Source organism: Clarias gariepinus, chromosome 2, assembly GCF_024256425.1.
Source record: "Clarias gariepinus isolate MV-2021 ecotype Netherlands chromosome 2, CGAR_prim_01v2, whole genome shotgun sequence".
Lineage (NCBI taxonomy): Eukaryota > Metazoa > Chordata > Actinopteri > Siluriformes > Clariidae > Clarias > Clarias gariepinus.
The window spans coordinates 22197550-22214990 of record NC_071101.1 but is presented as its reverse complement, the minus strand read 5'-3'; the positions used below and the strand labels follow the sequence as shown (position 1 = coordinate 22214990).

At 40.2% G+C, this 17441-nt stretch overlaps 1 protein-coding gene across 2 annotated transcripts in view; it reads right to left on the bottom strand.

Moving 5' to 3' along the window:
* The window catches only part of ldlrad3 (low density lipoprotein receptor class A domain containing 3), a 92151-nt gene extending 75731 nt beyond the window's left edge, over positions 1-16420 (bottom strand). For both annotated transcript variants that reach the window (XM_053515675.1, XM_053515685.1), the window contains exon 1: positions 16163-16420. In XM_053515675.1, coding sequence (XP_053371650.1) covers positions 16163-16214 — 52 coding nt within the window. In that variant the 5' untranslated portion in view covers positions 16215-16420. The remainder of the gene's footprint in view (positions 1-16162) is intronic.
* Between the last annotated feature and the right edge of the window lie 1021 nt (positions 16421-17441).

The following is a 17441-nucleotide window of genomic DNA, read 5'->3' as shown; positions in this document are numbered from 1 at the left end:
GGTACATGCATGAATGATGGAAATAATTTGATCTTCGTCTCCAGACACACCTGCCTCTTTCTACGTATGTGTCAGAGCCATTAAACTTACCATTTAGGCTACTTGTCACATCAGTCAGAGGAAAATGGCGAGACAAGCATTTTCGATGAGCTGGGGGGAATTGCTCACTTGGCGTGAGGTATGCCTCATTTCTCTTCACTTCTGCCATTAAGCCATCTGTCCTAACAGATAGGGAGTGGAGGAATAGAAGGAGGGGCTCTGACAGAGACACATGACTCAAACTCTTTGCACGGGCTTGGTCTTTGACACCATCTTAAATGAAAATAAATGGAGCTGCAGCCCAAAAACATCACCTATGGCAGGATTACATCTACAGCTCTTCCTCTCTCCTGCTCACCGGCTATTTGGGAGACTGTTTGAATCCATTACAGCTCATTAGTGGACGGAAACCGGGATAATCTCCACCACAAGGGTGTCTCGGAGGAATATTCTTGTGATGGAAAACTGCAGATCTTTCACTTCGTATAAACTGCATCAGTTATTTATTTGCAGCTTTGTAATGTTGATGATTCCAGTGATTTGTTCTGTCCTAATTTGATTTAGCCTGGGCTGGGCTGCGAACAAAGTGTCTTGAATAATATCTCAACCCTCATTTAAGCTTTAAATAAAAGATGTGCATTATTGCTCATCCAAAAAAAAAAAAAAACCCTGTGTTTAGAGTCTCTACCATACCAGCTGGATGTTTTATTAGATGTAGCGCAGGCTTAATGCAAATCCCATTTAGAAAATGTCTGCTGACTCCCATGTCAGGGAAACACACTATTTATCCAGTAACATGAGCTGAATATCCCTCCACAGAACAGCTACAGTCCGTTACAAACATGGCGTGAAAAAAAACGTGAAAGGTTTAAGTCATTCAGTGATTTAAACAGGGATTTTACCAGGATTAAGTCTTTTTTTAATGGTAGTTAAGCTGCGACAATTTTATACTTTATAGAATTGCATAAAACATTAGAGGACATTAATGCAATTAATGGAAAAGTGAAAAAATTTTGGCATTCCTGGTGACCTGGATGCCCCTTCTCCCTCCCTGAGAGCACAGCAAATTGGGTAGATTGTTGTGACATCACCTTAAACTCACAATATCTAGACAAAAAGCTTTCTTTTCCTTAACTCGAGAGCTGGACATCCCCTTCTCAAAGGGATAGTCCAATTAAATGTCTTTGACGCTTCACTTTGATTCACAGCATGAACAGTACTGGTGAACACTGGACCAAGTCAATGGGCAGATTAATGCTGATCTTGATGTGCCAACAGGATTGACATTAAAACAATTAAGGCCAGGTTTCATTTGTTTATTCTCATAACATCCACTTTATGGAGAGCAGAAATGATTAGGACCTTTTTTTTTAGGAAATGAAGTGTGCTTTGTGTTCCCTGATTTGCCTCCAGGCGGAGAACACGGTGTTCTGAGACATGCGAAGCTGACAGAGCAGTGCTGGTGGCACTCACCCTGCAACAGCTCCACACACTTTATATATAGAAACAATTATGAACTGTAATAACAAAACAGAATAATTTTTTAAGTAAAAATATAACTGTGCCATAATAATAATTTATTTTGTTCATTAATGCAACTACCACTTGCATGTTATTCGTTTTTGGCAGGGATGCCCTGAGGCTGCCTTTACTAGTATTTATACTTGTTCTAGTATTTTTAGCAAAAGACAAAAAAAAAATGCAGCTTACACAAATAGAGGGTTTGGGCCAAAAAGCCCTTTGGGACAATCTGGAACGGGTGCTATTACTTTGATAAGGAATTGGGCCGACGATTTTCCAGTTGTACAGATTTAGCTGTAAGTTAAATCCAAACTTTCAGGCAGGTCTCCTGTGCACTATGGACCGAAGTCAACCTCGGCACAAAACACCTTCGAGTTGAGGATTCAGAGGGTTTGTTCGGGACACGTGCCAAACCCCTTTTGCTCGTGTGACTCTTACCGCTCTCGTTTTTTGGTCCAATCAGAAAACAAGACATAAGATCAAAACCAGAGCTCGAAAAAAATCATGTTGTTTAAGAATAATTAGCCTCTTCAAGTACGACCTCAACCTCACTCCAAACTTACTTCATAGAAACTGAACTGCATTTTACAGTGGTAAAACAGTAAATCAGCAAAAAAATATTCCTCCATCTCTCTATCGTCAAATCACACTCGCATCCCAACAAAACGTATATCAAACTAGAGAGCTGCGTCTCCAGCCTTGTTCAAATTCTAAAGAAAGAAGATTTTTCAAACTGTTTGTGTGTTATAAAGCTTTATTTTTTCCATAGGGATCCATTCTACAATTTTCACACAATGGCTCATTTTCACAAAACAAACACTAAAAAACATACCTTTAGAACCACATTGGAAAAAATGGCTTCCTAACCCACATTTTTTAAAATATACACACACACACGCGACACTTGACATTCTGCAAGGCAAAACCTCCTCTCTGAAGCAATCAAAAGCTCAGGCATATACAGTTCCCCAGATATAAGCAATAGAGTCAGGGGACTGCCGTTGCCATTCAAGTTAATGCAAGAGATCACATTACACCCTCTCTGTGAGTTTGCCATGGAAGAGGGGGAGGTGCTGCAGAGGAGCCAAACTACACCCCTCCACTTACACACTCCTTGGACTCTCAGTCAGTATCATGGCTGAAATCTTGAGAACTGTGTGGCTAGGGAAGAGCCATTTTCACTGTTTGGCCCAGAAAAAGCGATGCATTCTTGTGCCACTACTTCACAGTTTCTCCAGAACCTCCGTGGAATCCAAGACAAATTTTTATTGGATTTACTTTCTACATTATAACATATGGAATTAGGTAATTTAGTTACAACAACGATAACAACCGTCAGTTGTTATTTTGAGGACATGAAGGTCTGCTGTCCTGGAATAGTTCTTGCAAGAACAGCATCGTCAAGCGCATTTGCAAAACCCATCAAGTACCATGAGGAAACTGACTCTCATGAAGACCATCCCAGGAAAGCAAAACCAAAACTTACATCTGCTGCAGAGAAGTTCTTTTAGAGTTACCAGCCTCAGAAATCACCCATTAACAGAACGCCAGAGTAGATCTATTATGAAGGCTTTACAGAGCATAAGTAGCAGACGCATCTTAACATTAACTGTTCAAAGGAAACTATTGCATAATTTGCACACCTTCAGCATTGCTTTACAATGTAGAAATAAATAAAAATAAAAAAAAGAAGGTGGTACTGCATCTTTAATAAAATTCCGAGATCAGGTTTTTGCTTCAAACTTCGTCCAACAGCATGCTGATCTGTTTTTACGTGGGTTTATGGTTGAATATATTGCTCACTGTGGTGCTTAACAACCTGCTGATAGCGTTTCCATATAGATGCCTCCATCCATGAATCTCTGAGTCCAAAGTCTCCACTAATTCTATGTCGTTCTTCTCATTAGGATGACATTACTGGATAATTAAATAATTCAGGAAAACAACAAACTGTTGTTCTTTTGTTTTCGCCATTAAAAACGACTGATTCTGCCTCCTTCTGATTAAGACAGTTAAACTCCACTGCACTAGGGATGCCCTTGTGATACACAGCCCTCTTACCAAGGGGTCGGGGTAGCTAAGTGGTTAAGGCATTGAACTACGGTTCGGAAGGGGCCAGGTTCAAATCCCACAACCACCAAGTTGTCCCGGTTGGGCCCTTGAGCAGGGCCCTTAATCCTTAACTGCTCAGATGTATAAAGAGATAAAAAAGTAAGTTGCTCTGGATAAGGGCGTCTGTCAAACGTGAAGGTCATGGGATTGCCAGGAATACAGAAACATCCAGCAAACTAGCATCAGGATTTTGGAATTACAGTATTCACAATAAAAATATTTGTTTGAAATGAGGAGCATGATAATAGGCAGATTTTAACTCCATAAGGGTAAAATTCAGAACTGATGCACATGAGTAAAATGTTGTGGGCATTTGCCCATCACATCCATTGCTGCGCTTTCTCCAAACGCTTGCCACAAAGTTAGAATAACACCCTTGAACCTCTAAGTGCACCCAAGGTGTCCTCGGCTCCTCACCTCACTAATGCTCATGTGGTTGAACAAGCGCAATTCCCCACAACAGAGCTGCAAAATCGAGTGGAAAGCCTCCTCAGAAGGGGTGAGATTATAAGGACAAAGGGGACTACACCTATAAATGGATGTTCAAAAAACACACCTTTTTGAACAGTTGTATAACAAACATTTAGCCATACATTCCTCTGTCTCCTTTATAAATTAAATGTATTATACAAAGTGTATTAAGTACTAAACTCGTCTGCTTACTACAGTATGTGATGAGAACGATCTAAAAACATCATATGTTGATCAAATCTATGGCACATTTACCATTTGACATTGATAATTTTCGACATGCACACACATGGTGTGTAGCACAACCAAGCAAGCAAGTGCTAACAGGGATAACAGCAGGAGGCCCAATTTTCTGGCACACTATACTACCCACTTCCCCCTACACTATATCTGTGGCATTAGTGACCTTTGCTAAAGACAAATGACAAATAAGAGAGAAGGGAAAAACAGAAAGAAGTTCAATAACTTTCTATAAAAGGCATTCGCAGGGCAGAAGAGATAGATGAACAGTCCCGATCCTCCCACACACACACACACACACACACACACACACACACACACACTGCTGCTGAGGAAACGGCTTCGCCCAAATCCCAAGCTCAACCCCAAAAGCAGCACTCCGACTAAAAAAGGAAGACGACTGCTGTGCCTCGTAGAAAAGCCCACTGTGTTTCACTTTCAGCCAAGGCATCCTACCATCCCAGATTTATTCACATTATTCCTATGAGGAAGTAAGAGGCCCGTCGTTTCTTGCTAAGCTTTTCAACCAGCTGACACACACACAGCTGGGTTCAAATCAGCATGCGCAGCCAAAGGGCTTGGTGATTTCTGAGCTGAAATAACTTTTTTTTATGTCCTTTTACAATGTCAACACAACTATAAGATATTTTAAGAGTCAGCGCTGGCACAACACAGCTCATTGTCTCTCACTGCTTTAAATTTTCTTTGAAATCTTCCGAAAGTCGATACAGCGTTTAAGTTCGGGGTCACAGATATGAGAAAGCTGTTGCACTGAGCTGCTGAGACAGTGTGAGGAAAAAATCTCTGATGATCCACATCTCACACCCAGAGAAAACTGAACCATTATACGAGTCTTTAATCCTGAATATGAAGGTTAGCTCGTTTGTATGTCTTAAGATGGCATTTTACAGTGATTTAATTATAGAGTCTGTGGCTTTAAAACCATCGTGTTTTTGCACTGAGCAGATATTTCATTGAATCTACTAGAATGTGTAAAAACTTCCAATAACATACTGTTTTAAAATTCCTGATCCTCACCTAAATGTAAGCATTTAGCAAAGCCAGAGTCTTAGCAAGGTCTTCTTCTGGTTCCAAATGAATTACAACTGATCAAGATTTCCAACTACATTTTAGCTATGCACTTCCCTCAGCCAAATTTTGTTTTTTCGAAAAGACTACTCAACACAGTCCACATCACAAGCGATGCATTTACGCCAACATTGATCCCAACTCTTAAATCCTCTTTGAAAATCCTTTTGGTCGCACTTGATGGTCTCTCAGTGAGCTACAGAAAGTCTATGGAGTTGGCACCATTGACATGTGCACAGATGGATGAAGAGGATTAACGATGGGGAAAGACAGCATCGAAGACAAACCACGCTGTGGAAGACCATCAACTGCAACAAAAGGGATTTTCAAAGAGGATCTGAGAGTTGGGTTCAACGATGGTGCAAACCATCACACTTGTGATGTGGACTGTGTTGAGTAGTACCTTTGTATAGATCAGGCGTACTGAATTAAAAATTACAAAGGCTCCGTCAAGACGACTTTCTTCGAGCTGAGGGCTGAATTTCAGATATCTATATATACAGTAAGTATATAAACAATGCCAATTTTCATTAACCATGTTCACCATGCAGACAGTTTAAAACTTGATGACTTTGTATATTTAAATATATACCCTTATGAAATCTTTCGTGAATCATCATCATATAATGTAGGTGAACATAATGTAATGTAAACGAATGTGAAAGACTCGTGTTTTGTCTCATAGCGGCTCTTCACATTGCTGCTTTTTATTATCGCCACGCTTTCGAAACATATAAGACAAACTGGTTTTAAACTTCCAACAGAAAGACTCGTCATGTCCATTCATCCTTGATGATTCTGTTTTCATAGTCTCCTTTATTTTTTTCTTCAGCTTTCAGTTCTGTTCCTCCCGCACACTCTGTCCATATACGGATAACTAAGGCGCTGATTGGCTCCGTTAAGTGACTAACATAGCCGCGCCCACCTTGAGAGGGAAAAATCGCTAGATTACTGGTATATGAGTAATTCTCAGTACCAGTAAAGCATAAGGGTTCGGATAAAACTGTCACTCAGTGTCAACGGGCCCGTTAGCGATCCGTCATTTGGTGGTGCCTGGTATAGAAGAAAAGTTACTCCATCAACATTTGTAATTAGAATAATATATGTAAGTTAATCAAAAAAAGGTATGCACACTTTTGCATTATTTTCGGTACATAAAAAAAAAGTCCAATTGTGCGCAGTGTGAAATCAGACTTAGTTGAACCAAAGGAAAGCAGATAAAGATAAAGCTGACCATTTAAACATAACAGAAGTTACATTAAAACGGAGAAAAGCACTTCAACACAGCGTGTGTGAACCTTCTAGTCATTCCTGAGGATGACGCAGTGAGTGATGTTCTGTTGAACGCCGGTTCGATTTCAGACTCATGTGCCAACGTTAAAGGCCTGCCTTTTTAAGCTTACCTCACAGTGGAGCTTAGGTCAATACAAATTCAATAGGCATACATTTTCTACTTTCAGATCTCCGCCTTAATTGCTTCAGCTTGCCCTTGACACTATGGATTAGTGCAACACGTCAATGACACATTAATATACATTACAAGTGTTCTGCTAAGATTGAATGGGGAAGCTAGATGAAGATTTTATCGCTTCTTGTCGTCTTTCATCTGAGCACTCGTTTATTTCTTCTCTGCAGATATCACTCTTTATTGAACAAAGCCTGAGTGAGACCTTTAAGAAACCTAGCTTGATGTAGTATTGGAGCTATAAACATCTATAAGGGTTACCTTGAGCATGAATTACCTCATCATTCATCCAGACACAGTGACATTCTTTAAGGCAAAGCAATAAGAACACAGTAATATGCAATCTACTGAACAATCCTTAATTATAGTCTAAACAACAGACTTCACAGGCTCTTACCACATGTACAGTATTTGTGCCAGGTAGAATCTGGTAGCCTGGATATAATTATATGCTAGAGGTGTGATGGACTGTTCTACATCTGTGATCCGAACTGTGATCTCTCCCCATGGTTTGGCACGCATGAGACCTGCTATTTAATTGTAAAGTTTAATCCTCACACCGTGAAATCGAGTTTCGCTGTACCGCAGTATAGCTTTGTTTGGGCATCCCCGAGTTAAACACTGGTCATCACCATCTAATTTTCACCTGCTTAAACTCTCTGCTGCTTGCCTGCCCTCACGCCATGGTTGCCAGATCACACTGATAGACCCGCCTCATGTTTTGCTAAAAACAATTATCTACACATACTTTGTTAGTACACACATTTTTTTCTTAGAGGGCTAAGGTACTGAGGTACCGACCGGAAGATCGCCGGTTCAATCCCCAGCTCCACCAGGTAGCCACTGTTGGGCCCTTGAGCAAGGCTATTAACCCTAACTGCTCCAGGGGCGCTGTATCATGGCTGACCCTGCCCTCTGACACTAGTTACACAGGGATATGCGAAGAAGGAATTTCACTGTGCTGTAATGTATATGTGACAAATAAAGGCTTAACTTAACACAACTAGAACAAAGTCCATGCTGATTGGTTCCTTCAGATTGGAAAGGAAACAGCAAAGCCGTCTCTGGTCAAGTTGAGCAACTTTGGATTTTTTATTATTACTTACTGTTTTAAATTTATACAGAACATTTAATTCAATTACAATTCCTTAAGAAAGAGCGGACAATGTTCACATAAAAAAGTAGATCTTCCTTTTTTCTCTTTGTGTTAAGTTTTACAGGTAATAAATAAAACGCAGGACTGCACGCAATCACATTGTGATTATTTGGACACATATTCTGACTTAAACAGCGATATATAACTATTAAACATACCATTGCACTAATGATCACATAAGAATTGGTTACCAATATTTATCCATCACCTCAAAAGCATTGCAAAATAATAAACAAATTTGTAAATTATTGACAAACTCTGCATGAAGTCCAGACTATCCATATATAGTATGACCTGTAATAAATTGCAGCATTCAACGATTAAATTACTGCACAGTTACTGCACTGTGATTTCGATTTTTATGCAATCACTCAGTGCAGCACAAATAACACGCAAAATTATTTAAGTCTCCTTTTTTTTTTACCAAAGTGAAAAAATGATCCCATCTGTGACACAAAATCTGTGATCTTATCAGAATTGAGACATTTGTGATCTGTTGCACCCCTACTACATATAATATTAAGACTATGCTAATTTAAAGTAATAAAATCTTCATATGCAGTGAACATCAACTGAACTGTTGCTTTGGCGGGTGAGTTTTTGACAGGTGAGTGAAGCGACTCAGCATGCTGACTGGGGAATTTTTCATTCTTGATATTTACTTTGTTCAACTTATCATGCAGGTGCAACGCTAAAGGCAAAACTAACAACAATCTAATTAATACCAAAAGACTGAAAGTTTCAGATTCTCTCAAATTTGAAAGTCTGAACACTGAATGTGCACATTTGACATCACGCGGGAAACCGACTCCAACAGAGAACACAGATTTACTTTCTCATTAAAAACAGAACACGTCTGACACTTGAGGATCAGCTCACCTCATGCCATATTGTTAGTGACCCTTAAAAAGGCTATGACTTTTAGAGAGTGACATTTAAGGGACTATTTTGGGGAAAACTGTAATAAAAAGAGATGCAATCCTTAAATTGAAATGCTAATAAGAAGTCCGAGCAAACAGCAATTACAAAATGACTCTGGGCACATTTTCAAATTCAAGGAGGGGAGCGCAAGCATTGGCATCCTTTAAAGGTTATTAGATAGGTTCAGTGTCTTTGAACAGGCATAAAACATCAAACCCGACTGCCCTAAGGGCAGAAATGTATTTTGAACAAACAACAGCGATCTTCACTCATTTTAGCGCTGGTGGAAAAGCACTGTGTCCTAGAGGCAAATTTAACCCTTAGTCCACACTGCAAACAATTCTAAAGGCATTTAGCCTGCAAAGACGTTTTCTTTTTAGTGTGAGAGATCAGTTAAACTACAGATTACTTTCATCTGGTGTTCAAATGGAAATGCCGTCTCGCAGAAATAGTCTGAATACCGACAACTACACCACTTTGAAGTAAATGGCTTGGTGAACAATAAGGCGAATATGTGATGGAATGTGTGACGGAGCTTACCCGGATGAATTTCAGTTCCGTCAACCCAGGGGCTTTGGATATCACGACCCAGCCATGCTGATCGGACCCAATCGGACGCCACTCCATTCAATTCCAGACGCAAGTGAAACTGGAAACCAAGATGGCTGAGCTTCTACAATCATAGCCTAGTTTCCCCGAGTAAATAATGTACTGTAGTAGGGCTGAGCAATTAATCGAAAACGACATTCTGAAGCTCTAATCGACGAAAATTTGCTCGTGTCAATTATTCCATTTTTTGTTTTTTTAAGTGTTAATACTGTTTTTTTTTATTCTCTTGGCCCACTGTGTATGTTTATGTACTGCCCCCTTGAAAACATACATGGCGTGTGTATTCACCTGACTCCCTGTTATGTGTGTGACGCCCTGTCCAGTGTGTGACTTTGGAGCAACATGGAGTACTCTTTCATTTGAACAAAATATTCAAGGCATAGCTCAGCATATTTACAGCACAAACCTTGTGCTCAAGAAAAACTAAAAGTAATCGTTTATTAATTATAATCAAGTTACAATTTTTAATTAATTGTTACACTGATTTGAGGTCATATTGCCCAGCCGTAACTTTAGTATGAAATACATTATCATAACAGCGAAAGTGAGAAAAATGTTCTAGCCTCTTAATATAAAAAAAGTCACTTTTTATTATGGTTTAGAGTTACTGTATCTTAATTGTAACAATTTTACTGGCAAATCAAACACATCTAATTACATCATGGAAAATACAGTTTGATTCAAGTCTAATGTCCCATTAATGATACAGTGTTGATGATAGCGGTTTTCCATGTCACTAAAAGTGAACAGTTAGGCCACGTGGTCTCATTTGGCAAACCAGACTTTGACATGATTCTTAATATAGCTACTAAATGATCTTAGGATTAACTGTCAGAAAACGACCTTGAACAGTCTTACAGCAGGAACAAACTGAGCCGCTGCATTATCCGAGCTGAAATCCCACTCAGAATCTCTTAATTCCTCTAGACATCTTATTGAGGTCATACGAGTTAGTCGAGGCACCTGTCTTTGTCAGAACACGTACTGTATGAAACATATGAGACAAGTATTATAATATTCAACAGACATTTAACTAAGGGTACATTTTAAATGATAAAAAAAAAATACAAGAATATTAATTTGATTATAAAGAAGCAACCGTGAAAGTAACCAAAAGATAAACAAACATTTAAAGTCTGAGGAATGAGAAGTAAAATAACTACAGTGTGTTACTGAGTGATATGAGCTGTGTACTATTGTACAGGCATGCACTGCTCTGGCCTTTATGAGTACAGTCATCAGGATAGCTGTAGGAAACCTATCTGGTAAGAGTCCAACACTGGTCGGTTCCTATGCAGATCTAACACCCTGATCCTTCTGAAAAAACTGAATGTGTTTACATGCACACTAATGACCTGATCCCTGCAGTTACCAGATTATTCGAGTGATCGTGTAAACAGCACCCTACAAGATCTTATGAAATCAGTATAAAGCTGTTACAAGTTTACCATAACTCTGAAAATTACCAGTCAGTGCATGTTTACAGCTAATCTGGGAGCTTCTTTCTGAAAATAAAGGAGTAGATAAAACTCACTGATGTGTCTGGATAAAAAAAAAGAGCTCGAAGAGAGGCATTATGTGCAATTTGCCTCTGTAAACACTCAAAGTATTTACTCAAGAATGATGCAAAGAGCTAACTTGTGAACCATCAACTTGAATAAACATACAAACTGTGCATTCAACTTATCTCTGCTCAGTCTTAAGGGTAAGGTACCGTACAGAACATGATGTTGCGCTCAATAATCAATGATAAGGTTACAGAAAAGGTCTATCATTTTGTAATTGTAGAAGGAAGTGATGGGAGGCAGAAGCCATTCTATAATCCATCATCGGTTTGAGTAAACCAATCAACGATCGATTATTAATCAGTTACCGCACAGTGCAATGCTTCTTGCACTTGTGTTTCCTGAAAATCAATCTCATCACCATTAACTATTACTACACCCAGAGTACATTACACACACGTACATCAAAAAGCATCTATTACCATATATGCTAGCATTTCAAACACGATGCAGCTCTCAAAGCAGAAGTTTATTCTCATTGTAGGCCAACCAGTATTTACCCTTATACGCATATTCCTTGTGACAGATTTTGCATATCACGCTCTTCACGATCTTAAGATTTTCCTTCTTTGTATTGTATCATTTCCCCCAAAACCAGGGACAAATCTACACATGGGCAAAGAGGGCAGATGCCCCCCCCCCCCCCCCCCCCCCCCCACTGTATGTTTTTTTCCCCCCGGATCTGCTACACGTCCCCAAACCAACCCCCAGCTCGACTTTTCTGTTCCCAACACTGCGAATCCTAAAAACAAAACACAAAACCACAGTTATGTCAATAAGCTGTTTAAGACTGAAACAAACAAAAGCGCTTTCAGAACGTGGGTGAGCTGCACTCTGTACTGCATCTGAACGTCCCACACACACACAGCGTCACTTCCACTGCTACTGACGTGCTGCTCCACACACAGCACTAGCTGCTGCAGTAACTCAAGCAGAAGTAAGAGCCTCTCTTTGTTAAGGCCAACAACAGTTGCACTCGGTTACATGTAACATTTGCTAAACATAATTCAATATTGGAGTTATTAGTAAAGTTAAAAAAAGTTAATCACAACATTTGTTAATAAACAGGATGTTTAAAACTCTAAAGCACAGAGTCTGCACACAACCAGTCTGCTCCATTTCCTGCTAGAATGGAATACAACAACCATGATGGGATTAAACATCTAAAGATCACTTAGAAAGGAGAATGTACATGTGCGGTTTTGACTGGAGTTAAGTTTTATCCTTTTCCTCATTGTGAATGTTCTATTTTGCTTTTCAGAATAGACGCACAAACACAAACTGAGCGAATCTCTTTCTTGCTTAGTGTGCGTTCCATGAAACTCACCTGACCGTCACTTCCTTCACAGAATGGTGTGTGTGATCACACACAATAACTCTGTGTTACATCTTAAATGATCTAATAGTTGTGTATTAACCACACTCTTTTTTATTGTATCTTAATAAAAGATGTGGATTTTAATCATAAATACTGGTTCATATCTTGGCTGCTGTAGGTCGGAGTAGTAAAAAGGAAAAGAAAAGGAAGTAAAAAAGTATTGTTTAAATTTAGGGCAAAGGATTTTTTTTTCAATCAGAAAAGCATGCAGACTGAGCAGGAAGAAGATATGAAGAGGAATACAGAAGGCAGGAGAGGCCAGTAGACACATAGAAGGACACAGAGAAAAGAGAAAGCAGTAGAAATGAAGATGAGACATGAAGATGAGGGTGCAGCTGAATCAGAGTGAGGGACAGAATCAGAGGCTGGTGGTGAGAAAGATGGAGACAGGCAGACAGATCTACTGGTCTTTTTAAATCCATGGCAGAACGACACCATTTCACTACATAGAACAACCAATCAATACATGCATGCTATGACTGAAAAAAGTATATACCTCCCTTTAAACCTCCCTGCCCATTTTTTTTGCCACCCCTTGTAAATTGTTCTGGTTCCGCCACTGCTCGAAACTAAACTAGCGGGTCAGGAGATGGCTTTGTTTTTTTGTTTTTTTTTAACAGAAAAAATTGTGACCATGAGATATCTCATTCACCACTTTACACAACTGAGCATGCACAGTTCTCTACATGCATGGTTTTGCTATGCAGCAGTTGACCAGGCGTGCAGAAAAGAACTGTGCAACATGCTGTGTTTTAGACATTTTAATAATTAAAATCTATTTTTCATAATTGGTGCTTGAAATGCACAGGAAATGAACTGATCATCGACTATAATCACTGATCGTCCAATCAATAGTAGAAGGTCTGCAAGAACATTTACCCCTGTTAGTTCAGTACACAATACCAATACCCGCCTCTCTTCTGTCTGTACAGCTTTAGCTCCATTAAAAGGCGTTGATACTGGAGACGCAGAACACTTCATCATATCAGCAATTATGCAGGCTGTTTAAACTGTCTTTGTGTAAGTGGGTACTAGACAAGAAGCAAGCATGTTAATATATATACTTAAACATTCCAGCTGGAATGACTTTTAGAGCTGCTGTTAGAGAAAATCAATCAACAATTTCTAATCAATTAGAATGAGGGTTCTTCAGAGCTTAGACTTCACTAAGAAATGTAACTAATAATTAATTCATTCATTTATTTCCTATAACGCTTTATCCTGTACAGGGTTGTGGAAAGCCTGGAAAATATCTTAGGGCACATGGCAGGCTACACACAGGTGGGGTGCCAATCCATCACAGGCGACACACTACAGAAACACCAATTAGGCTACGCTGCATGTCTTTGCACCGTGGGAGGAAACCAGAGTACCCAGAAGAAAACCAACCAAGCACTGGAAGAATATGCAGACTCCACACACACACACACACACACAGGCTTGAGTCTGAGATGCAAGGCCACCATGCAACCACAACTCATATTATAACTAATAATACCTAATCACGACTGACCCACTGGCAAACACTGCATGTCTTTTTTCCTCCCTCACAAAGTCAATGAAAACATGCTGAACGAGGAGTCAAATCAGTTGCAATTGATGTGGATGAGAAATTGATTCCCTATTATGGAAGTCTTCACGAGCAGAATTTTTGAGCACCTTCCTTCTTGAAAACATGGTCCTAAACCATAGAGTTCTCCCATATTATGTGCTGCGCATGCAGACAGTATTTCTGGGTATTAACGGGAATGCCCAGTATCTCCATGTAACAGACATGCAGCTCTGGATTAAAAAAAATAGCTTTTTGGGGTTTGAATCAGTATTCAATTACAGCCATTTGGGGGATAAACAGTTTTAAGGCCATATGGCCTGCTGCTTGTCACTTAGCTGGCTTAAGTCACACATCTGTTGCTAAGTGCCAACAAAGAAAATTCTCTGACTATGAAAAACAAATAGGCATGCAGCTTGGCACGCATCTAAGTGTGCTCAGGAATATATATATATAAAAAAAGACAATTCGCAAAAGAGCTATCAGAAAAATGTGCCCAAGTCTGTTAAAAGCTTAAAGTAAATCCTTAAAAAGAACATCCACCAACCTAGAGGGATTCTTTAGTTTGTTCCTCTGATAGAGTCAAGTCCTAAAAAATAGGAAACCCATTTAAAGGGTTCTTAGCAAAACCTTTTTTTTATATATATATATATATATATATATATACACATACATAACACACAGAACCCCATATTGACAGAAAAACACTAAATTGTTGACATTTTTTCAGATTTATTAAAAAAGAAAAACTCAAATATTTCCCTTTGCTGTGACACTAATATTTAACTCAGGTGCTGTCCATTTCTTCTGATCATCCCTGAGATGGTTCTATACCTTAATTCGGGTCTAACTGTATACACATACATACATACATACATACATACATACATACACACTATGTGGACAAAAGTATTTGGCCAAACCTGTTAATTACTGAATTCAATGTTAATACTTGGACATCATGGACAACATGACTGTGCCCCATAAACACATGGTTTGATGAGTTCCGGTGAGGAAGAACTTGACTGGTCCTGGCACAGAGTGTTGGCCTCAAGTCCATCAAGCACCTTTGGAATGAACTGGAACGGAGACTGTGAGCCAGGCCTTCTCATCCAACATCAGTGTCTGACCTTATAAATGCTCCACAGAACAAATGTGCACAAATTCCCACAGAAACACTCCAAAATCATCTGAACAGCCTTCCAAGAAGAGTGGAAGCAGTTATAGCTTGGTCTACTCCATATTGAAGTGTATGTATTTGAATACAAAGTCCATGCAGGTTCGGCCGAATACTGGACCTTTGTCCATATAGTGTGTAACCCACAATTCGCCCTGCAGCTAAAACAACTTTCAGAGCTGCTGCAGAAAATTAATCAACGCCTTCTTTCCGACCAATCAGAATTCTGCAGCGCCCTGATGTAGTGTGTTTTTAACCCCATCTTTTTCCTGTTGTTGTTGTTGTTTATATTAGGTAAAGTATGACTGAACTTTTCCTACTGATTTATAAGTCTCACCCCTGCTCTTCTGCTCCCCTTACACACACTAAGTTACATTACTTCATAGACATTAGTTTTGAAAGCCTTCCTGTCAATACATTTTTGCTTACAACTGTGCCCTTTAAACCCGAGCCCTGCGTGGGGAAATAAAAACAATGTAAACAAAACGCAACAATGTATCGCAGAACATGCAAACATTCTGGAAATGTGTAAACTTCAAAGCCTCGCTCGGAGCCGCGCTGAGAGACACTGCATCCCGTCCACCCGCTTCTTCAGTGGCTTCTCCAGCGTTACTATCACACTCACACAACACACACACTGAACACACACACAGTGACGTGACTAACGCTTAGCTGCGGCTTAAACACGCTCGCGCTCTACTGTGTGCTTTAACGATACGCGGTTTGAAAGTTAGCAGTAACAAAAGTGCCAACACCAGCGCAGTTTCTTCAGTCGTTAAGTCACAGTGCAGAAGTTCTCTCGCTACCAAACAGCGCGTTTAAAGCTCGTGCGTGTGGCCTGCGCCGCGTTCACGCTCCAGCTCTACTCACCGACCGAGCTGGTGCCCGTTCCCGACCCGAGCAGGAGGTACCAGACCCACATCCTAGTCTCTGTTTCTGCCGGCCCGTGCGTCACCCAGCCGCGGCCCAAACACTTCGGGGAGATTTTTATTTTTTTGCAATAAAAAAAAGTTCCTCGGTTTCCAGCAGTTTCTTGGATATACGCGGGTTTTGCAGTTTCTTCGTTTTCCCCCCTGAAGGGTAAGTTCAGTTTAGCGGACAGGAGGGGGCTCTCTGTGCCCCAGCCGCGCGAGCAGGGCCAGAGCCAGGGGGCGGGGGGACCTCGGGAGTGGGAGGAGCTTAGATAAAAAGGACTGGGTGGAGCCATCGGATTCCCGTAGAGTCAAAGAATGCAGTAAGGCTCTATTCACACAGCACGCGGCTCATTATATATATATATATATACAGTATATACTCAGCAAAAAAATAAACGTCCCTTTTTCAGGACTGTGTATTTCAACAATAATGTAAAAATCCAAATAACTTTACAGATCTTCATTGCAAAGGGTTTAAACAATGTTTTTCATGCATGTTCAATTTACCATAATCAATTAATTAACATGCACCTGTGGAATGGTCGTTAAGACCTTACAGCTTACAGAAAGTAGGCATTTAAGGTCACAGTTCTAAAAACGCAGGACACTAAAGAGACTTGTCTACCGACTGTGAAAAACACCCAAAGAAAGATGCCCAGGGTCCCTGCTCATCTGCGTGAACGTGCATTAGGCATGCTGCAGGGAGGCATGAGGACTGCTCATGTGGCTAGGGCAATAAATTGCCATGTCCGCACTGTGAGACGCCTAAGACAGCGCTACAGGGAGACGGGAAGGACAGCTGATCATCCTCGCAGTGGAAGACCACGTGTAACAACACCTGCACAGGATCGGTACATCCGAATATCACACCTGCGTGACAGGTACAGGATGGCCACAACAACTGCCCGAGTCACACCAGGAACACACAATCCCTCCATCAGTGCTCAGACTGTCCGCAATAGGCAGTCCATGAGGAGGAGATGCACTGCAGTACTTCAAGCAGCTGGTGGCCACACCAGATACTGACTGGTACTTTTGATTCTGAGCCTCCCTTCATTCAGGGACACATTGTGAAACATTTTTAGTTTATGTCTTATGGTGTTGACTCTTTTAGTGTTCATACAAATATTTACACATTAAGTTTACTGAAAGTAAAAACAGTTAAAAGTCAGAGGACGTTTCTTTTCTTGCTGAGTATATATAGATTTTTTTTACACACACCACCACCAGTCAAA